Source organism: Chelonia mydas, chromosome 3 (assembly GCF_015237465.2).
Source record: "Chelonia mydas isolate rCheMyd1 chromosome 3, rCheMyd1.pri.v2, whole genome shotgun sequence".
NCBI lineage: Eukaryota > Metazoa > Chordata > Testudines > Cheloniidae > Chelonia > Chelonia mydas.
This window is the reverse complement of record NC_057851.1, coordinates 2207743-2231826: the sequence shown is the minus strand read 5'-3', so window position 1 is coordinate 2231826 and position 24084 is coordinate 2207743. Positions and strand designations below refer to the sequence as shown.

Below are 24084 nucleotides of genomic sequence, written 5' to 3'. Positions count from 1 at the left end.
GCCAGCCCGATGTCTGTAAGATTTTTTAAGGGTTTGGACAGACTATTTCTGCAGCTGCAGAGCCCTATTCCACTGTGGAGCCTGAATCTAGTTTTATAAGAGCCAATGGGTCCCTCACTTTGAGCCTCCAGCAACTTGCTGTCTATTGCACCTTTCAATGAAGTTAGCATTTTTAGTAGCCATTACATTGGCCAGGAGAGTGGAGAAGTTGAAGGTTCTGTTATCAGATCCTCCATATACAGTTTTCTATGCAAAGTATGCCTTTGTCCTCAACTAAGGTTTTTTACAAAAGCAGTCTCCACTTTTCACGTTAACCAAGGAATTTTCTTACTAACCTTCTTCCCAAAGCCTCATGGCATAAGGGGGAGGAGACACTACACACTCTGGGTGTTAGAAGAGCTTGAGCGTTTTATCTGGAACGGGCTAAACCTATCTGGTCTTTGTCTCAATTGTTCTTTGCCTTTGAAGGGCTGTTATGTTTCCATGCAAAATATTGTCATGGATATCCAGTTATATTTGCCTGTTACCAGCTGGCTAACGTGGAGTTGCCAGATAGAGTGTTGGGTCATTTAATTAGGTCCCAAGCAACTTCTATGGCTTTTCTGGCTAATGTTCCCATTTTGGACATTTGCAAAGTGGCAATCTGGTCATCATGTCACACATCGCGAAAAAAGCAAACATCATTCTGGGATGCATTAGCAGGGGTGTTGTAAGCAAGACACAAGAAGTAATTCTTCCGCTCTAATCTGCGCTGATTAGGCCTCAACTGGAGTATTGTGTCCAGTTCTGGGTGCCACATTTCAGGAAAGATGTGGACAAATTGGAGAGAGTCCAGAGAAGAGCAACAAAAATGATTAAAGGTCTAGAAAACATGACCTATAAGGGAAGATTAAAAAAATTAGGTTTTTTTAGTCTGGAAAAGAGAGGACATGATAACAGTTTTCAAGTACATAAAAGGTTGTTACAAGGAGGAGGGAGAAAAATTGTTGTTCTTAACTCTTGAGGATAGGACAAGAAGCAATGGGCTTAAATTGCAGCAAGGGAGGTTTAGGTTGGACATTAGGAAAAAATTCCTAACTGTCAGGGTGGTTAGACACTGGAATAAATTGTCTAGGGAGGTTGTGGAATCTCCATCACTGGAGATTTTTAAGAGCAGGTTAGACAAACACTTGTCAAGAATGGTCTAGAATATAATACTTAGTCTTACCATGAGTAGTCTTACCATCTTACCATGATGACCTCTCAAGGTCCCTTCCAGTCCTATGATTCTATGATTTGTCTCTCACTACATTATCTCTCAACAATCTAGAGATAATACTAAATTCGGATAGTGGTCCTCCAGTCCTTGTTCAAACAGATTCCGAACCCACCTCCAACTGGAACTGCTTGTGAGTCACCTATAATGGAATGGACACGTGCAATCACTTAAGAAACAGCTACTGACCTTTCCATAACTGTTCTTTGAGATGTGTTGCACATACCCATTCCACGACCTGTCCTCCTTCCCCTCTCTATCAGAGTCTTCCAGTGAAAAGGAACTGAGGGAGCCAAGGGGGGGCTCCACCTTTATGCCTGTGCGCTGTGCGCAAAGTACCACAGGGTGGTCTTGCTGCCCCAATGGGTACCGCTAAGGGAAAATCTCTCTCACAAATGTGTACTGGAGCGCACAAACACCTACAGTGGAATGGACATGTGCAAAACATCTTGAAGAATAACAGTTATTGAAAGGTTAATAACTGTTTCTTATAGTAAACGCCCACACAACCTTAACTCTGTTTGAGTGGTGCCCCAATATGCTCATAACACATACTCACTCTCAGCCATTGCACTGTACTGAACAAGTGCTACCTACGCATGCCCTATACTCAACACGAACATTTACTGAGCAGCAAGCTGGGCTGTAAATCTACAGTGCTTCAGCATGCTGCACACTAACTGTGTTTGTACCGTATGTCTAAGGCCCTTGATTTTCTGCTTTTAATTTTTAATTATTTTTTTTTCTGAAAACTTCCCAGGTTTTACAAAAGCTGTTACTTGGTTTTTACTGATTTTTTCACCTGAATGTTGGACCATTCAAGTATGTGAAAATGCTGCGTATATTAAGAATATCCAGTAGGTTATGTAGCTGAGTTTTTTAATAATAAACTAGTCTAAGTGTAAGTGAAAGACTGTCTGTTAAAATAAGGCAGTGTAGTGGAAGATACACATGCACATGCATGGGTATGGACTGTTAATGTATAGTTCATGAAATAAACCACAGCACTAAATTAATTTTACTTTCAGTACTCTTACATTTCTTCCTTTGTTGCTTATTTCTGTTCTCCTGTCCCAATATTATCCCAAATATTTACTGAGAAAACCATGAAGTTAATTTTTTGCACTGATTTTCACCCATTTTTTAATTTTTGTAATAAACACTGAAAATTTCCAGGAAATAAAAACTGAAAATGAAGGGCCTTAAGCATGTCAATGTGCACTGGGAAACTTTTCATGCACAGCAGCAGGGTCCACACAGATGGGTAGTATGCAGCACTCTGGAGTGCTGTAGATTTACAGCCCAGCTTGCCACACACTAAAAGTTCATGACGTGCAGCCTGCTTCATAAGAACATAAGAATGACCATATTGGGTCAGACCAAAGGTCCATCAAGCCCAGTATCCTGTGCTCTGACAGTGGCCAATGGCAGGTGCCCCAAAGTGAATGAACAGACAGGTTATCATCAAGTGGTCCATGTCACCAAATCCCAGCTTCTGGCAAACAGAGGGTAGGGCCACCATTCCTGCCCATCCTGGCTAATAGCCATTGATGGACCTATCTTCCATGAATTTTTGTTGCCCTTTTCTGAGCCTCTTCCAATTCCAATATATCGTTTCACAGAAAGAACACCACATCTGCTAAATTTTACAACCCCTTCAACTCTTGTATGTCTTCATCCTTACACACATGATGTTAAATCCACAGACCACACTCCTCTCTCCCCTAACTGCTGACATTCCCCATGGCAAGAAGACCCATGTGCCCTCCTAATGACACAACCTACACAACACAGCACTGAAATGAGGCATACTGGATCTCTCAGAGAACATGTGCACTTCTTTCCTTTGATCACACACATAGGGGTCAGAGAGCACCCACTTACACATCCAGAGGGACACAGCCCCCCAGATCACCTCATAAGAACAGCCATCCTGGGTCAGACCAATGGTCCATCTAGCCCAGTATCCTGTCTTCTGACAGTGAGCAATGCCAGGTGCTTTAGAGGGAATGAACAGAACAGATAATCAAGTTATTCATCCCCTATCACCCATTCCCAGCTTCTGGCAAACAGAGACTAGGGACACTTCAGAGCACAGTTTTGCATCCCTGACTACTCTGGCTAGTAGCTATTGATGGACCTATCCTCCATTAACTTATCTAGCCTTTTTTGAACCCTGTTATAATCTTGGCCTTCACAACATCCTATGGCAAGGCGTTCCACAGGTTGACTGTGCAGTGTGTGAAAAAATACTTCATTTTGTTTGCTTTAAACCTGCTGCCTATTAATTTCATTTGGTGACTCCCAGTTCTTGTGTTATGAGAAGGAGTAAATAACACTTCCTTATTTACTTTCTCCACACCAGTCATGATTTTATAGAGCTCTATCATATCCCCTCTTAGTCGTCTCTTTTCCAAGATGAAAAGTCCCAGTCTTATTCATCTCTCCTCATACAGAAGCCGTTCCATACTCCTAGTAATTTTTGTTGCCCTTTTCTGAACCTTTTCCAAGTGCAATACATCTTTTTTGAGATGGGGCGACCACATCTGCACGCAGTATTCAAGATGTGAACGTACCATGGATTTATATAGAGGCAATATGATATTTTCTGTCTTATTATCTATCCCTTTCCTAATGATTCTCAACATTCTGTTTGCTTTTTTGACTGCCGCTGCACAGTGAGTGAATGTTTTCAGAGAACTATCCCCAATGACTCCAAGATCTCTTTCTTGAGTGGTAACAGTTAATTTAGACCCCATCATTTTATATGTATAGTTGGGATTATCTTTTCCCACTGTGCATTACTTTGCATTTATCAACCTCGAATTTCATCAACCATTTTGTTGCCCAGTCACCCAGTTTTGTGAGATCCTTCTGTAGCTCTTCGCAGTCTGCTTTGGACTTAACTATCTTGAGTAGTTTTGTATCATCTGCAAAGTTTGCCACCTCACTGTTTACCCCTTTTCCAGATCATTTATGAATCTCACAATCACAGCACTGCCAAGCTGCTCCAACTAATTTCTCCATTCGATACAGTTGCACCTAACAGTGAATTCAGCTGAAGTGCATGCGGATAATTCCAGTGACTATTGCCAGCTCCAGGGGGGTAAAGTTAAGGTTGCTTCAATATGTACCTTAACTCTGTATTTCCTGGTTTTCAGACGTTTGAGTTTTGCTGAACTTGATATTCTGAAAGGGCAAGAGATAGAATCATAGAAATGTAGGACTGGGAGGGACCTCGCTAGCCCATTTAGTCCAGTCCGCTGCACGGAGGCAGGCCTAAATATACCAGCAGGCCTGCCTCCGTGCAGGGGACTGGACTAGATGGTAGAAGGTAACCTAGAAGGTAACCTTAACTGTGTCTTAACAAAGTGTTTTGTCTGTGATTTCATTAATGTCCATGATATGCTGAGATACTGTTGTGAAGGGAGTTTTATAAGTACCTAGAGTGGTGGGAGTGTATCTTGTATGTTGGTACCTTCAAAGCAGCGGAGCACAATCTGACTCTTATTATAGTGGCACACCAGAGTGTCTCTTTCACCTTCCCCAGTGTGGAAGCTCTGCCACTCTGCACAGAGTTGAGAACAGGCATGGTCAGAGCGTGCACCAAGCACAAAGTGCTGAGACAGGTACACGTCACAGACTCACAAGCACTGGCAGTGGGGAGGCGGGGATGAGAACACCTGGTCAGATAAATGGATCTGTTCACATGTCTCAGAGCTGTTGTTTCAGGCTGTGATCATCTCAATTAAGTGTTGTCACTCAGCAGAGAACACCTCATTGAGATGAATGGGCCATTTCATACATCTCTGAGCCTCTTGTGCTGCCAGATTGACGTGCAGAACACCTTCCCCATACACTAGGCCCAGATCTAGCATAGGGATTTTGCATCTCCACTTACCTGCCCCTTTCTGCCTCCATCTGTTACAGGCACTCCTCACAGCCCCACCACCTCCCTATTGTCCCTCTAAGCTTACCAGATGCATGGAGTGGTAAGGAGAAGGGTGAAGCTGGGGGGTGGGGAAAGCACAAAGAGTGGTGATGTGCAGGGAGGAGCTTGGAGTGGCAAGGGAGTAGGGGGAGGTTTGAAGCAATGGGCATGTTGGAGGGAATGTTGAAGGAGTAGTAGGGAAGTCTGTGCAGTTGTGAGGGTGGAGGGGGATGGGGCTTTGGAGCAGGAAGGGGGAGTGTTGGACCAGTGCAGGAAAGAGTAGGGTGGAAAGGTTAGGATTAGATCTGTGCAGTGGGGGTGTTGGAGGGGCTTCAGCTCTGTTCCCTCCAAATCAATCCATGAGTGATAGGTACTTCATGGTCCCTATCACTGTAGTATCTGAGTCCTCGCAATGTTTAATGCATTTATCCTCACAACATCCCTGTGAGGTAGGGAAATGCTATTATCCCCTTTTTTACAAAAGGGAAAATGAGACACAGAGAGACTTGAGTGTCAGAGGGGTAGCCGTGTTAGTCTGGGTCTGTAAAAGCGGCAAAGAGTCCTGTGGCACCTTATAGACTAACAGACGTATTGGAGCATAAGCTTTCGTGGGTGAATCCCCACTTCGTCAGAGAGACTTGAGGTTTGTCCGAACGGAGAGTTGTTCAGGAATAGTATTCCTGATTAACTGTTAATCTACTTTGTGGATTAAACTAATTTAGAATAAGGCATTTATTCTGGAATAGAAGTATTCACACAGAGAGCTATTCAGGAATAGCTATTCCACTTTAAATTCACACCATACCTTAATCTGAATTAACTTGCCTGGGTAGACAAGACCTAAATGATTTGCCTTAGGTCACACAGCGGGTCTGTTGCAGAACAGGAAATTGAACCCAGGTCTCCTGACTCCTAACCATTGGACCAACCTTACACTCATGTCCCCACTGACTCCATGCTTGTCCCTGCACTATTCCTGCCTTCGCTCTCCAACTCCTCCACTTGCGCATCCCATGCTGACACCTGTCACTTCATGGGGAGGATTATGCGGGGCACCTCCCTCTGGTGCAGTGCTGCCGATAGGGCACCCAGGCCGTAACCCCGCACGTGCTCCACCCTGAGGCCCCGTGCCCGCTTGTCCTCTTCCCCTGTGGCCCCACCCACACTGCTCCTCTTCCTTTCCCCACTCTGCCTCTTTCCCTGAGGGCCCCCTGCCCGCCGCTCGTGCCTTTCCACCCCCCTCCCCTGAGGCACCCCCCTGACCCCCGCCTGCAGGGGTGGATTGGCATGAGCAGCAGGAGGAGGGCCTTGGGGAAGGAGGAAGAAAGGAGTGAGTATTGGGCGGGGGGGCCGAGCAGGAGTGGAGCCTGCAGTGGAGTGGAGCGTGGGCAGGGCCTCAGGGGGAGAAGGCCAAGTGGGGGCGGGCCTCAGGGCAGAGCAGGGGAGTGGAGCCACGGTTCGGGTGCAGGTGCCCCCACATACTTCTAGGAAGCTTCCAGTGCTCACGCCCAGCCTCCCCAAATGCGGGAGTCATGCGCAGTCTATGGGGAGGATGTTTGGGGAAAGACAGAGAGATAGGAGCTTAGGAGATGATGCAGAGGCAGTGAAGGGACTAGCATGCAGCCAGCACGTTCTGTGGCCAGAGTAATCATTGCCCAGGGGCCAGAGGCAGGGGAGGAAGAGAGCTGCGCTGTAGTAAATGGGTGCGCTAAAACATTATTTTGTTTTCAAACCAAGGAATTAAATGTCCATGCACTTTAACGGAGAATTAAGGTTTCCCATTGGTGCCTGGTGGCCTTCTAGAATGTGGAGTGTTGCTAAATTTAAGCCTCTGAAAACTAGAAAATACAGAGTGCAAGTACAAGCAATCCCTATGTGAGGTCAGGGGAAAGGGAGCGTCTGAAGCAGCAGTGAACTGCATGGGTTAGAGGATGGTTGGAGAGGCCTAGCTGCTGCGTGCATAGGGGGCCTGGCTCGGCATATGTACAGTTCAGCCCACATAATCAAGGAACTATGTGGCCCTCTAGTAAGCTGCTGCCTGTGGTGTGTTCACAGCAGCAGAGGACATCAGACAGCAAGGAGCAACTTTTTACATGTGAATTGCTAATGGCTGAATGGGGTTATTCAACTGTTACTACAAAGTGTACAGGAGGGGAAGGATTGCTTAGGAATTAAATAGTATCCGTTACCTTTAGCCAGCCACAGCAGCACCTCAACAGCAAAGGTGGTGTCGCATGTACCTTAACTCTTCATTTCCTGGTTTTCCATGGTTTGAGGTTTGCTGAACTCAGAAAGGCAGGCCATGCCACTGCGCAAACTTAACTCTGCATTGACAAAGTTTTTTGTCAGTTAATTTAGTTGCACACTCATGTGCAATACACTTAGAGACTGAGTGAAAAATCTACCATGCATGATCAGGACAGTTTTCAGACATCATTATATTTTAAATTAAAATTTTTTTAACTTTTTTTTCCCCAAAAACTAAAAGTGCTAGTCTTCAATGAGGACTATGTCCGTTTCAAGTTTAAAAGCTCAACCATTTTTGCTGAATTTTTCACAAAGTTAAGAACATATGAAACAGGTTGTAATGGAAAACTGTTTTGCTATCTTCAGCATCGTGGTTACAACTGTATGCCTGCTATAATGGGGAGCTAAAATTAAAGCTTTTCAGTATCTCACAGTAGTCAGGTTTCACAAAAGAAAGGCGTATATTGATTGCTCAAGAGTTCTTTCTGTACAGTGCTTAATGTTAATTCTCTCTCTTGTTACATACCCATTATTGGAAAGGTTACTTGTTGCCCATAGGGGTTTACGAGGGTAATTCCATTTTGCTTCTTCATTATAAGGTCTTGCTATGCTTCAGGCAGATTTATATAGCAACCAGCTGTACCTTACAAAGAAGAAAAGAGCTTGTGTGTCTGAGAAATGTGGATTGTGGTTTCAGAGTATCCAGTGCACTGCCACTGAAAGCAATAGGTGTCATGTTTTAAAAGATATCTCCAAAACAAATGCCTTCCTGGACATGTCTAGAGTAGGAATTAATTGGAATTGTCATGCTGAAAGAGCAGGTTTGAATTCCTAATACAGGAACGAAAGAAAATTACACAGGCACAGGAAATTTGAGAAGCAAAAACATATTTTAAAATGACTTGCTATCATTAAATCCTTGTGATATGTGTGTGCCTTCCAGAAATGAAACTACTCAATGCAGGTTGGAAGGAACCCCACAGAAAGATAGGGTATTTGGGGGCAATATCTGTGAGCACCCAGTTGTTAGTAGGTATCATTTTCATGTGACTCTTGTTGAATCATGTGTGTATTTTTAACTGTTCATCAATCTGTGTTCATTTTAATTACTGTTGTGTGTTTTGTTAACACAATAATTTGCTTTATATTTATTTTTTATGTTTTGTTTGCTTTCTTTGCCTTCATTACTACTAGGTTGCAGTACAGACTGGACACTGCCAATCGTTTAGCTGATGAGCATGCACTGATAGCAACATATGTGAGCCGGCTACAGAATGGTACACGGTTAGTGTGAGGAGAGCTTTCATGGAGTGGGGATGGGGACAGTAATGCTGTTTTCTTTGGGAGATTTACAGGTGGGAGGTGAAAGTCACCCCATGGCAGTAGGTCTGCACAAGGCACTCCACACCACTGAAGCCTCTTACTGAGAGCTTACATGGTGCTTATATGGTGTGCAGAGCTTTTTTCACCCTTTATCCCAGGCCCAGGGTGAATTTTATTTAAACCAAAACCATATTTTTGGTGCCTTCAAAGTTTTCTCAGGGTTTTGTGCAACTTTCGCTTGAATTTTTTTTTCCACTTATGAACTTAGTCCTAAAAAAGTATTAAAAACTGGCCACCTTTGTTACTGTAAACAATTTAATGGTAGTTTTAGGCAAACACTAAAATGGTTTCAGCATAGACGTCCATGGACACTGAACCATTGTTTTTTAGATCCTATTCACTGCTCTACTCAAGGGTATATGTGCCCCAGCAGATGCAACTGGGGCAAGTCTGTCCAGAATCCTTCAAATCATTCTGAAAATACACATGCGCGTGACTTACGTAACATGCCATGGTCTCAAAACTCCAGTCCTTTATCTTTCCTAAACAGTGTGAGAGAAGTTTGGTAAGTGCTTTGGAGAGATCCTCTCTCTTCTCATTTAAGATTAGTGGCTGTGTGCATTTATCTTTTATATCTGTAAAACTAGATTCTGTATAAAGAGAGAAGTCTAGAAAGGTTTCCCCCAGAGCTCTGAAGCATTGTGGCTTCACTCCACCATAACTTTATTTTCTACCACTTTGCTTCCCTGGCCTGCAGGTCTTCCCCACCCCACTTTGGGGCCTAACGATCTATTGACAGAGACAGATCTGTGCTGGAGAGGAAGAGGAGGTGCAGAGCCTTAGAGGATGTGCCTGGAGGCTTTGCATCAACCTGTCCGCACATGCCCACTGGCTTAGCTTTTTGGAAGAAGGCCATATGCCATCATTCTTTCATTTAGCAATTTCTGTCCCACAGATATGTGGAAAAGATAAGCTCTAGCTTTCCAAATCACTGAGTGAAGTCAGTCATTCCCTCTGAAGGTTGAGTCACTATTCTCTGCTAACACCTGTTTACCCAGCAGCATAGAGCACTGTCCACCATGTAACAAGCAAAGAATTCCTGATTCCCCACGGCAAAGGATTCATGTAGTTATTTCAGGTTAAGATGAAAAGGAGCTGGTGATGAGGGGCTGTCACATTGACTGCACTTCAAGGCACATACATGAGATTTGAGAAACTACTAGATGTAGCTAATAGCTGCCACATTGCAAAATGTTGGAACACTTGATCTCAGAGGGAGGATTTTGCTCCTTCCAAAACATATTGACAGGGTTTTTTTAAAAATAAATAAATTCTGCCATCAGTGTGTCTGGCAGAGTTGAGCAGGAGAGAGTGCTCCTCCACATCCCCGATGAAGCCTCCACCTCCACTATCCATGCTTTTGATCTCTCCCAGCAGTCAAGAATCCCATGTACAGGTTACATCCTTCTGTCTGCGATAAACTGGTGGGATTCTCTATACACCATAAAAAGTCATTGCCAAAGGTGGAGGTGGCCTGCCATTCCAGGACTCATACACACTCAATTAATAATAATAATTAATAATTAATGACTCCCTCTCCTTTTATAGATACATAGACTTTAAGGACAGAAGGAGCCTTTAGATTATCTTGTCTGACCTCCTGTGTAGCAGAGACCATTAAATTTCACCCAGTTACCCCATATTGAATCCAATAATTTGTGCTTGGCTAAAACATATATTCTAGAAAGGCAATCCAGTCTTGGTTTGAAGCCATCAATAGATGGATAATTCACCACTGTCTTTGCTAGTTTGTTCCAGTAGATAATGACTGTCACTGTTAAAAATGTATCTTATTTCCTATTTTAATTTGTCTGGCTTCAGTTTCCAGGCTTTGGTTCTTGTTCTGCCTTTTTCTGCGAGACTAAGGAGCCCTTTAGTACCCAGTATTTTCTTCCAAATTGCCCAAATTCTCTTTTTGCCTCATTACATGGCGGCCAAGCTTGGGTGTTGGTGTCTGTGCCTCACTGCATTTGTCTCTTTTCTCTGCCTTGGGGCCTCACTGCATTTTGCCTCAGGGAGTTGAATCCAGGGGTGGTGGAACAATGTGTATAGTGGTGGTGCTGGGAGCCACTGAACCAAACTGTAAACCCTGTATGTAACGGAAACCACTTCAAGCCAGGGGGTGTGGCAGCCCCCCCAGCACGCCTAGATCCACCACTGATGGTTAAATCTTCCTTTGCCTCAATGTCTCAAGTTCAACCTCTCTTTCCCCCTTCCCCTCCCATCTTGGTGCCTTATGGCTCTTACTGAGTTTCATTTTTTCTCATTGTATCAGTTCTGTTTGGTTTGGCATGCCCCTCTCGATTATCTTGAGACTTTAATATTTTTGCCTCAGTACTGCGAAGCATATACTACTCCTTGCTCCTGCTTATCAATAGTCAAACTGTCTCATCTCTTTCTAGAATCTATGTTCATTTTATAGCTGTGTCTTCAAAAGAGGAAGGGATCTCACTGGGTCCAAGAGATGCCCTTGGGACACGACAATGTAAACCTTATTCATTGTATTTTCTGACTGGAAGCCACCCATAATGTGTGGGACTTTGAAATTGGTTTGGAATCAAACCATGTGTGCAGAAGTCATGGAGATCACCTCCAACCCCTCCAAGAAAGCCGGCTCTTAGTTGGGACACATCCAGGAATCCACAAGGGACACGAAAGAGATACATGGACCAACTGTCCCCATTCCACTTTCTATCAATTTTTTAAAAACATCAGAACTGTTATAAAAATGCTTCATTTATTGAAAATTGGGTTTTGTGGGAAACCAGTTTCGATAACCATTGATAAAAATGCAATTAAAATGTTGAAAAAATGAAAAATGGGTCTGTCTTGAACCCTGTGAAATGGAAACAGCTTAGAAATTTAGATATTTCTTAACATTTTTTAATTTGTTAAGAAGCTTTAGTTGACTCTACTACCTGTGTGAAAGAAATCTCCCTTGCTGTCCTCTGCAGAGCAGCCACACGGACCTCTCTTCACGCATCCATAAAGTGATATTGGTCAGAAACAGCCTCCAGAGAACATATTTCCTAAACAGGAGAGAACCAACTCTCTCCACTGCACCCCCAGAGGAGTTTTGTTTATTTGCGGGGTTTTATGTTATGGTGGCCAAATATCTCTATTTGAAGTCATTTTCTCATTTTTATTGCTGCCTCCACATTCCAGTGTCAGAGTCTCTGTGGTGTCTGTTAGCAGCTAAAATTTCTCATTGATTCTGATGGTCTTTTCTGTTGCTGCCTTTTGGAGCCTATTTTTTGTTTGGGATATCCTCAAACTTCTTCTTATCCAAGTGTGAGAATCTGTCGAGACAGTGGCCCTTCTTCTCCAGTATGTCCAAGCTGCAGTGGGGAGTGGTGGTCTCAGGGAGTCAGTTGTGGCACCCTGATTTGGGGCTGCCTGGCCCCAGCATAAGTTAGAGCAGAAGGACCCTGCTCTAAACTGTGGTGCTGACGTAAGATCCAGGACCGTCCTTACCCATACGCAAAGTACGCAGCTGCGTGGGGCACCAGGAAACTTGGGGCACCAAATTTCCTGGTGCCCTGCGCAGCTGCATGCTGCTCCAGCCCCTGCCCCGCCTCTTCTCCAGGCCCCACCCCCTGCCTCAGCCCCGCCCCCACTCCACCCCTTCCCCAAAGAATGATAGAATATCAGGGTTGGAAGGGACATCAGGAGGTCATCTAGTCTAACCCCCTGCTCAAAGCAGGACCAATCCCCAATTTTTGCCCCAGATCCCTAAATGGCCCCCTCAAGGATTGAACTCGCAACCCTGGGTTTAGCAGACCAATGCTCAAACCACTGAGCTATCCCTCTCCCTATGAGCTATCCCTCCCCCCTGCCCCCACCCAGCCCCACCTCTTCCCACCCTGAGGAGTGCAGCAGGGCCAGGCCTACACTCACTGGTGGCGGGAAGTTCAGGGACCCGGCCATAGCTACGCCATCAGTGAGTACTGGTGTGCTGGGGGGTGGTTCCCCCCTGCCCCCCAAGCCAGCCCCTCCTCCCCCCCCGTGGAGGTCTGGGGCCAGCCCCCCACTCCACCCCTGTGGAGGCCTGGGGCTCCACCCCCTTGCAGAAGAGGGCCCCAGAATAGCTAGGGACAGCACCGGTAAGATCCTTTATCCCAGTGAAGGATTAGGCATAGTGAAGCTCAGTTGTTACTCCTCGGGTCGTCCCTGACATGCTCCTATCTTCCCCTTTACACTGGGGAAAGCGGAATGACTGGTGCTCGCTCTATGCCATTCCCCTCCATAAAAGGAATACTCTGCTAGAAATCTCTGGTGAGTTTATGGCCACTTGGCACTCTCTAAGGAGCACAAAGTGGTCAGAGCAGTCTGGAGACTTTGGCCCAATGTCTTTAAAGTAGTGGAAATTATGTTACTACATAACTGCTTATCTGTAAGTATCTTATCATTTCTTGTAAAGGGCCATTTTGAAAATAGCTTGTGCAAGTAGTGCATGGTAGCCAATATCGCTCATTCAGGCTCACACTCTACCCTCCTCCTGCTTCCCTCAAAGGCCAAAAATTCTAAGCTGTGGTAGTTTTGCTGGTCTTGTGTTAGAAGAAACAGTCGTCAGAGTGAGAATCCCGTGAGATTGGCTTCAGAGAAGTAACTACAAGCAAATGATTTTTCTTTACTTCATGAAGCAGGACATAGGATTCTGTGACATTTCACAGATTGCTGTTTAATACCCTTTATGTTGTTTCTACAGTATTGTTAGATATAGTACATGTGTATTGCACTGAATGGTGAATTGTGCCTTCTGTTTCCATACATGAAGCCTGAGTTCTGTGTTAACTGACATGTGGAAGTCTGAGGTATAAGAGGCAAGTTCAAACTCAAGTACCTTTCTGCACACATAAGACTTCTGACAGTAATGAAGAAGAAATTGTAGGTTTTCTCCATTAGAATATTAATTTTTGAATAATTTTTTCTAATACATTTTAATATAAAGAGAAACTATTTCAGGAAGTGAGAGACAGTTAAGTTATACCAAATCATGAACAAAGGGAATGAAAGATCCTGCAGCAAGAGAGCTGACTAGAAAAAAGGGGTCAAACAGCTTAAATTGCTGATGAAATCCACACAGGAATTGTGAAAGTCAGATTCAGGACTCACATAATTTGTCAGACCACTCTGTTTATTAGCAAAGCGCTTTGCCAATGCACCCAGATATGTGAGTCCCTGCAAAAGCTCAAGCTAACTTATTTATACAGACAAGCCAAAGCCAATTTAACATAAGAGACAAAAGGAAGCAGAAACTGACAAATATAGAATCATAGACTGTCAGGGTTGGAAGGGACCTCAGGAGGTCATCTAGTCCAACCCCCTGCTCAAAGCAGGACCAATCCCCAATTAAATCATCCCAGCCAGGGCTTTGATACATATATATGTTATTTGCATACTAACCTTTACCAATCTCCTAGCTCAGTAGGAGCTCTAAGTTAATTAGTTTGAGGACCCATTGTCTCACACTCCTTAATGTTTCTCTTCCTGACAACTGTATTTCAACAAACCCTTCAAGTAGCATTTCTTTAATGAATTATAATTTCAATATAATTCATTCTACTTTCACAGTATCAAAATCAAATTCAGATCGCAAGTTAGGGAAGGTGGACCTACAATAGAACTGTGCCATGGTCCAGAAAATGTGTTTTGAATATACAGTGTTATGGGGCGGGGAACAGAAACAGGGAAAGATCATCAAGGCCAATACAATGGTTTGTCTCATCTCTTAATACTCCTTTCCTCAATTTTCACCTTCCCTTACAGGCCCCTCTTTCTCTAGTATTATTGCATCGAGATCACTGAATATCTTCAAATTATTCTGTTTATGGACACACAGTAGGCCAAGTTCAGAAGTATATCTGAACTGGTGTAATTTACACTTACTTCCAAGCCTTTCAATGTGTAAATTACAGCATTACCTTCACTCAGCTTCCTCACGCTTCCCTGTTGTGTAAGATATAACCTCTGACACCTCCCCTCTGACTGACCGTCCAACTCTGGAGGAGTCCAAGTTAATGAATTTGAATGAATGCATATTTTAAAATAAATGTGAGGTATGTAACTTGAATTCTACTGTTTAATTAAAATGAATATTTGCCTGTGAAATTAATATGTAATTAATGATTGTACAATGTAATGCAGATATTTTTTAATGTATCCTACCAGGCACTTAGCATTTATTTCTTTACCTTAATTGCATTTTTAGGGCTTGATTCTGTTCCTGCGTTTGATTGAAAATGCATAGGTGCACATCACTGCATGTTTTCGGACATAGAGCACTACATCTGTGGATCCAGTGTCAAGAAGCAAGCCCTTCTGGCATTAGGCTACATTGCAAAATTGAGCCTCATTAAAATATTTTATTACCTATGATTTTAAAGACAAACTATAGTGGAGAAAAAAGATATGCTGTAGTGACTGAATCAGACACCAGCAACAAAGGCAAATACACTAACTTGAAAAGCCTGCTCTTTCATATGGCATCTCACTTCTGATTTGTTGTAATGGAAACTTTGCAGCCCATAGTCTGAGCTCATAGCAAGTCTTTATATTGACTAATTTCAATTAATTCAAAACTTACTGTTTGTCCACTATAGCCTGATGTTATTATATTTTAAAAGATGTTTAGTTTAAAACCATTTCTAAAGTTTATAGTGTGTTATATATTAGGTAGGCCCTGCCAGGCTCACTAGACTAGTATAAGCACTTTTCTGGAAATATAAATGGTTTGAGACCCATGTTGTGCTCTCCTCCCACCACAGATTTCCTATTAGTCCTGAGGATCACCTACCAAAATTATCAGACACATAGATGAACACGGTTTTTTGGGGAAGAGTCAACAGGGATTTTAAAAAGGGAAATCATGCTTCACCAATCTATTAGAATTCTTTGACGGGGTCAAAAAACGTGGACAAGGGTGTACTCGGACTTTCAGAAAGCAAGGGACCTTGTCAAAGACTAAAGGCTTTTAAGCAAACTAAGCAATCATGATGTAAGAGAGAAGGTCCTCTCATGGATCAGTAACTGGTTAAAAGACAGGAAACAAAGGATAGGAAGAAACAGTCAGTTTTCACAGTGGAGAGAGGTAAATAGCTAGGTCCCACAAGGATCTGTATTGGGACCAGTGCTGTTCAACATATTCATAAATGATCTGGAAAAAGGGGTAAACAATGAGGTGGCAAAGTTTGCAGACACTACAAAATCAATGGCTATTAGCCAGGATGGGCAGGGATGGTGTCCTTATCCTCTGTTTGCCAGAAGCTGGGAATGGGTGACGGGGATGGATCACTTGATGATTACCTGTTTTGTTCATTCCTTCTGGGGCACCTGGCATTGGCCGCTGTCAGAAGACAGGATACTGGGCTAGATGGACCTTTGGTCTGATCCTGTGTGGCCATTCTTATGTTCTTAAATTTACTCAACATAGTTAAGTGCAAAGGTGACTCCAAAGAGTTACAAAAGAATCTCTCAAAACTGGGTGGCTGGGCGGCAAAATGGCAGATGAAATTCAGTGTTGATAAGTGCAAAGTAATGCACATTGGAAAACATAATCCTGATTATATGTACAAAATGATGGAGTCTAAATTAGCTGTTACCACTCAAGAATGAGATCTTGGAGTCATTGTGGATAGTTCTCTGAAAACATCTGTTCAAAAACGATATACTAGAAATGGAAAAGGTGCAGAGAAGGCCAACAAAAATGATTACGGGTATTGAACAGGTTCCATATGAGGAGAGATTAAAAACACTGGGACTGTTCAGCTTGGAAAAAAAGACACCTAAGGGGGAAGATGATCAAGGTCTATAAAATCATGACTGGTGTAGAGAAAGTGAACAAGGAAGTGTTATTTACCCCTTCTCATAACACAAGAACTAGGGGTCGCCCAGTGAAATGAATAGGCAGCAGGTTTAAATTAAACAAATGGAAGTACTTCTTCACACAACACAGTCAAGCTGTGGAACTCATTGTCAAGGGATGTTATGAAGGCCAAAAGTATAACTGGGTTCAAAAGAACAAGATAAATTCATGGAGGATAGGTCTATCAATGGCTATTAGCTAAGATGGTCAGGGATGCAACCCCACGCTCTGGGTGTCCCTACGCCTCTGACTGTCAGATTCTGGAGCTGGATGACGGGATGGTTCCTGCGAATCACCCCATTCTGTTCATTCCCTCTGAAGCATCTGGTGCCGGCCACTGTCAGAAAACTGGATTAGGGCTAGATGGACCATTCGTCTGACCCCTTGTGGCCGTTCGTATGTTTACCACCAGAGTTCCTATTTTTGCTTTTGCTTCTCCAGCCTTCAACTTCCAACTTTTCCTACTGTTTCATGGTTCTGTCAATGTGGGTCAGAATTGCAGGAGACATTTTCTTCCAGAGCTCGTTTACTGTTTCTCACAAGACAGCTGCAGTAATATTTCTACAGAGTGATGTGAAGGTCCTTACCTCTGCTCCTGCAGCCGTATGGTCCTAATCCAACATCTGCTGAAATTAGTCGGAGTCAGGTCAAGCCCTAAAAGTGCCATTTCTGCAGCATCCTCAACCTCTGTCAGCCATGGAATGAAGGACAAATTCTAGGTCTCAAAATGGAATCCTTGCATGCCTTGTACATTTTACTCCTGCCAGGCTGGCCTATCAGCAGCATTTCTGCATTTTAGTTTATCTTTTTCAGTTACAGCGTGAATTCTTCTCTGGTTAGCATGATTCACTCAGTTTTTCTTTTTGGAAACCATTCTCAATTTGACACGTCATGTAGATCTTATAAGTACAGGACTTTCCACCTTCACCATTCAGTTTAATCACCCGTTTTGATCGGGGTCTATTAAAAATATCATTGGGAAAACAGTATATTTTTTGCTAACAATCTTTTTATAGGGTTTTTTTTCAGTTTTGGAAACTTATTGTTTGAAATATTTAACACTAGGCTGGACAAACCCATGGAGAATAGACTACTGAGAGAACAATCTTGTGCTAGGCCCTGTGTTCAAGATTGGGAGAAGGGCACGGTGTAGATGGTTTCTGACAGGGGTTTTTCATTTCAGATTAATTTGATTCTACCTAATGATGCATCCTTTTCTTTGACATGTCCAGTGCTGAAGCTATGAGTATTGATGGCGATGTGCTGACCTTTTGTTCCCTTGGCAGTGTCCTGGACAGCCCTAGCAGACTTGATGAGGAGCACAGACTTATTGCCCGATATGCTGCCAGGCTGGCTGCGGAAGCTGGAAATGCAGTAAGTAAATGCATTGATTCTCCAATTTGATTTTCTCTGGCTCTTTTCTTATTAAGGAAGGTAGCAAAATGTTTTTCAGAGCTTTGATTAGCAGCTTAATATTGTGCTAAATTGAGTCAAATTGTCTTTTTTTCTGCTTAGCTGATGTAAAATGAGGCATTACTTCCCTTTCCACTCCTTTCTTACTGTTTATAGCATGAATAGCACCTTCCCAGTATTGCACTATACCCCTTCTCAAGAAGGTTAGGAAAAATGTCCAGGAAATGGCAACATGATTACAAGCATGGAAAGACTGTCACATGGGAAGAGATTAAATAGATTAGTCCTACATAGTGTAGAGAATGGACAAATAGGTGGACACATGATAAAGGCATATAAAATATTATATGCTACAGAGAATGTAAATCAGTCACTATAGTACAAGAAAAAGGGGGGAAAGCCAATGAATTAAAAAGCCAAAAAATTTAAATTGATAAAGGAAAAACTTCTTTACACAGCACATAGAATCACAGAAGTGTAGGACTGGAAGGGACCTCAAGAGGTCATCTAGTCCAGTCCTCTGCACTCAGGGCAGGACTATGTAATAACTATTGATGTCTATGTATTATAGTACTTCTAGCACCTTTAGCTGGAAGAGCCCAGAGGAATCTGGCATGTGGATTTAGGAATGGGAAGAACTAGGTGATTTTGAGGTTGCAGACAGGAAAACCCAGAGAACCCCTGCTTCATTAGCATTAACTTATCTGTGAATTCCCTCAGTATTTCCATCAGGACATGGACTCTCTATGCATCCTTCAGTTCAGCAGCAATGAACTCTGGTTCCTGCAGCCGTACCTACTCACTCCTGGCCAGTGTTCCCTTTTTATCTGAATTAATTGCCAAAAGATATCATAGGGAACTTGGAGAACCTGCAGAACTAAGAATTTAGTGAGAGTTAATAGAAGATTAGCTGTTTATATCAAGGTTATAAATATCTTACTTTTTCACACTAGCTGATGCATTCCCATGGGAAGACATAGCATTTGGACTGACGACCTTCCCCCGGTTTCAGCTGGGAAGTTCTGCTCTGAACTACAGCCAGGGTTCTATAAAAGCACCAACAGCAAAGGCCACCTAAATATGCACTTAATCAGATTTTCCAGGTGATGGGGCCATGCTCCCTACTATGATCCCTGCCCATTGTAGAGATTACAGATATGCAGAACTCTGTGGTCAGGGTGAATGCAAGATTGTTTATGTCCTGTTTATACAGACTCCTTACTATATACCTCCTGTGTCCACCCTGAATAGTAGCTCTAAACTTGCACAACTAACACTGTCTTAATGACACACTCTAAGGCCTGCTCTGGGCTTGTTGGTGTGGAGTGGGTTGATGGAGTCTTGCACTCAAAGCCCCAGTACTGCACTGTGTCCCTTCATCCCCAGCTCAGATAATATGACTACCCCATCAGCATTTCAGAATTATGAATACCCACCTTGTCCTCAAACAATCTTCAAAAGTAGGACTATCCACTTCAAGCCAGTAAACAGTCTGAATTTCTTCTGCCACAGTGTAAGATGGATTGAACAGTACGACTATGAATGAGTATCTCTAGCCATATGAATGCTTCTTGCTACCTCTGGCAGTATAAATACTCTCATCATCTCCTCCTGCAGTGTGTAGGCCCGTTTACTAGCTCCATCAGTATGCATTCATACAGTGATCTGAATTCCTGAAGGGGTTATGAGCAGATATTTTCCTTTTGTCTTTAATAACAAGAAATGTTTTAAAATTCTAGAAATGGACACATCATCTCCTCATTATCCCTTTGATGGGGCTGTCAAGGAAATCTCTGTATTTGAATTTTCTGAAGTCATTTAATTCACTACACACACATGTATTGCTGTAGTGGTACAGTATTTAAGTGACTGTTCTCTGTTGGTGGGAAACAGGGTAATCTGAGTAATCTTTGTGTAAAGCTTAAAGTTGCTGAGAAGCTTAATAATTTATTTGCGTCAATCTTCACCACAGAGAATGCTGGGGAGATGTCTATCCCTGACCTATTCTAAATTACTAAAGGTGAGGTACTCTCAGAGGTTGGTGATGTCAGAAAAAGATGTGCTGAAATAAATCGATGATTTAAAAACCAGAAAGTCATCCAGTCCAGATGGTGTATATCCAAGAGTTCTGAAGAAGCTCATGTATTAAGTGGCTTAGCGGGATAAAAGAGAACTGGTTGACAGGTTATTTAGACTTTCAAAAGGACTTTGATAAGGTACCTTACAAAAGGCTATTAAAGAAACTAAGTCATTATGTGGTGAGAGGCAAATTATTGTCATAGATCAAAAACTGGCTAGGAGATAGGAAACAGAGTAGGAATAAATGGTAAATTTTCATTGTGGCCAAAGGTTAAAAGCAGGGAGCCTAAAGGTTCTTTACTAGGTCAGGTGTTATTAAATATATTTAATTATCTGGAATGGGATGAATAATGAAGTAGTAAAATTTGTAGAAGACACAAAGGACCTTCACAAAACAGAGAATTAATCTGAAAACAACAAGATAAAATTCAGTAAAGACAAGTGCAAAGCACTACGTTTACAAAGGAAAGAATCAAATGCACAACTACAAAAAGGGGAATGACTGGCTAGGTGGTAGAATTCCTAGAAAGGATCTAGGGGTTATAGTTGATTATAAATTGAATATGAGTCAACAAAGTGATGCTGTTGCGAAAAAGGCTAATATCATTCTGGGGTGTATTAACTGCAGTGTTGTATGTAAGACCTGGGTGCTAATTGTCCTGCTCTGCTCAGCATTGGTAAGGCCTTTGCTGAAGTATTGTGTCCAAGTCTGGGCACAACACTTTAGGAGAGGTGTGGATAAATTGGAGGGAATCCAGAGAATAGCAACAAAAATGATAAAAGGTTTGGAAAACCTGACCTATGAGGAAATATTAAAAAAACTGGGCATGTTTAGTCTTGAGTATCAACTCAGGAAAAGAAAAGGAGTACTTGTGGCACCTTAGAGACTAACCAATTTAACTCAGGAAAAGGTCCTCCATGTCATCGGAGACAGCTCAGTGAAGGCCTCAGTTCAAGGTGGTGCTGCAGGCAAAAAAGGAAACAAGATGTTAGGCTGCATAAGGAATTTGAACACTGGGTGTGAGCTCATATAGAATACTGGGTGCATATTGGTCACCCCATCTCAAAAGAGACATGGAAGAATTAGATGGGTTCCAGGGAAGGGTGATGAAAATGATTAGAAGCATGGAAAACTCATATGAAGACAGGTTGAAAAGTTTAGGATTGTTTACCTTAGAAATGAGATGAGAAAGAGGGAACATGAAAGAAATATGTAAAATGAATGAATGAATTTGGATTAACTTCAAAAAGAGAACTACACAAAAGTGAGGAGTTAGAGTGGAAATCAAAAGGAAAGGTCACAAGAGTGAAATGCCTGAAAGCTGTATGTAAACTTTCTAAAAATACATAACACAGGCTCACACTGTAGGTATACCTCAAATAAAAAAAACAGTAAGATAACCAAAACAATGCCACCATGGCTAAACAAAGTTAAAAGAGTCAGTTAGAGACAAAAAAACATCTTTTAAAAATTGGAAGTCAAATTCTACTGAGGAACATAAACGCTGGCAAGTCAATCATAAAAGTATAATTAGGCAGACCTAATTTGAAGAGCAACTAGCAAAAGACACAAAAACTTACAGCAAAAGAATTCTAATGTACGTCAGAAGCAGGAAGCTTGCCAATCAGTGGGGCCACTGGAAGATCGAGGTGCTACAGGAGCACTCAAGGAAGACAAGGCTGTTGCACAGAAGCTAAATTAATTCTTTGCATCAGTCTTCACTGTAAAGGATGTGAGGGAGATTCCCACACCTGAGCCAGTCTTTTTAGGTGACTAAACTGAGAAACTGTCCCAGACTCAGGTCTCATTTAGAGGATGTTTTGGAACAAATTGATAAATTAAAGAGTAGTCAATCACCAGGACTAGATGGCATCACCCAAGAGTTCTGAAGGAACTCAAATATGAAAGTGTAGAACTACTAACTATAGTATGTAACCTATTGCTTAAATCAGTGGATCTTCTCTCTCCAATAATCATAGTTTATTTGCTGGAATACTGCAAGCACAGCTCCTGACATGTAATCAACCCAGTTAGACACTCTTAGATCCTGGTTTTATCTATGTTGGCTCTGGAAAAGTTTTGAATAGATTACTCTTGTTTGTCTCAAGCCAGACTGTGGAATACAAATCATTTTTATTGAAATTTGCTGCTCAGGATAGTTCCTCATGCTGAGGGAGGATGAGACAGGTGCAGACGCTGAGTCAGTCTCTTCAGAACTGTGGAAGCTTTAGCACTCCCTGTTGCTCCTTCTAGCACCAGGAAAGGGGAACAAGTGCCAGTTGTGCCCTCATCAGTGTTGGTGAGATTGCTTATTTCCCTGCCATTGGGTTCCAAGTTTAAAACACCAGTACTACTTTACCGAGATATTAAGCCTCAGTACCCAAGAGTCCTGGCACTGGTCTTGCTGCTACTTGGGATGGAACTCAAGGCCCAGTCTAGGATTCACTGGCACTCTTATACCACAGGGCCTTATTATCTCACAAGCTCTACCACTTCATATCACAGCAGGGGACAGTTTCAAGCTCTCAGTTTTTTCTAGCTTGTCAGTAACCTTTTCATGTGTAAATAGTTTGTGTTAGTTTAGGACTTAGGCTCCATAACGTAGACATACCCTATGTCAGCATAGTCCCCTAGTGTAGACTCAACCTACACCAACAAAGGGGATTTTCTGTTAGTGTAGGAACATCATATCCCTGAACGAAGTTAGCTTTGTTGACACAAGCACTCTTCCATCCACACAGCTGCATCTACACTGGTGGTTTTGTCGGTATAACTATGTCGGTCAAGGTGTGGTTTTTTCACACCTGTGACCAACATAGCTATGCTGACTTAACTTTCAAGTGTAGACTAAGCCTTAATGTAAATAGTGTTTTGTTTGTAGTGCTTGCTTTCTTTGTATTCCGGCAATACATCTTCCTTTGTTTTTGTTACTGGAGTGATACTTCAGTTCCACGTTACTATGCAGACGTCCCACAATTTAAACTTTATGTGAGGCTGTTATGCCCATTAACTCATTGCCTCATTTGTCTTGGTTAAAAGCCAGTAAGGACTAAGTGCAGCCCCTGCAAGTCCTTTACTAGGAGAACACAGCATGTCTGAGGAGCACCTCATGGAGGAATCCATGCCTCCAGCTTTGGATCCGGACTGTTATAGGATTGAATGAGTACTCCTCCTCCAGAAGTGCTCTGGCTGCTCCTCTTGCCTCTCTGGCTCTCTCAAGGAGGAAAACCCCGTGAAGACCTACAGAGAGAAGAGGCATTGCTTCCCTTCCCTAGGGCCATCTGCCAAGGCCGCCAAGACTTCCACCTCTCTGGAAGTAAAAACTGCATGAGACCCAAGAACTCGCAACTCGCAGAAGCTACTAGATCGCATGCCCTGGTTCTCATGGGTGACTTTAATTTTCCTGATATTTGCTGGGAGAGCAATACAGCGGTGCATAGACAATCCAGGAAGTTTTTGGAAAGCGTAGGGGACAATTTCCTGGTGCAAGTGCTAGACGAGCCAACTAGGGGGGGAGCTTTTCTTGACCTGCTGCTCACAAACAGGGAAGAATTAGTGGGGGAAGCAAAAGTGGACGGGAATCTGGGAGGCAGTGACCATGAGTTGGTTGAGTTCAGGATCCTGACGCAGGGAAGAAAGGTAAGCAGCAGGATACGGACCCTGGACTTCAGGAAAGCAGACTTCGACTCCCTCAGGGAGCGGATGGGTAGGATCCCCTGGGGGACTAACATGAAGGGGAAAGGAGTCCAGGAGAGCTGGCTGTATTTCAAGGAATCCCTGTTGAGGTTACAGGGACAAACCATCCCGATGAGTCGAAAGAATAGTAAATATGGCAGGCGACCAGCTTGGCTTAACGGTGAAATCCTAGCAGATCTTAAACATAAAAAAGAAGCTTACAAAAAGTGGAAGGT

At 42.9% G+C, this 24084-nt stretch overlaps 1 protein-coding gene across 38 annotated transcripts in view; it reads left to right on the top strand.

Annotated features, from left to right (window-relative positions):
• Positions 1 to 24084, top strand: part of DTNB (dystrobrevin beta) — a 361644-nt gene that overhangs the window by 220091 nt on the left and 117469 nt on the right. For 27 of the 38 annotated variants that reach the window (XR_005224528.2, XR_005224527.2, XR_005224524.2 and 24 more), the window contains 2 exons: positions 8628 to 8717; positions 17967 to 18054. Coding sequence is in view for 30 of the 38 variants with exons in the window: in XM_043541992.1 (XP_043397927.1) it covers positions 8628 to 8717; positions 17967 to 18054 (178 nt within the window). In the remaining 8 variants the exon portion in view is untranslated. Of the gene's footprint in view, positions 1 to 8627; positions 8718 to 11218; positions 12239 to 17966; positions 18055 to 24084 lie in introns of those variants that run through there. The other 11 variants (XM_043541997.1, XM_043541995.1, XM_043541996.1 and 8 more) reach the window with 4 other exon arrangements.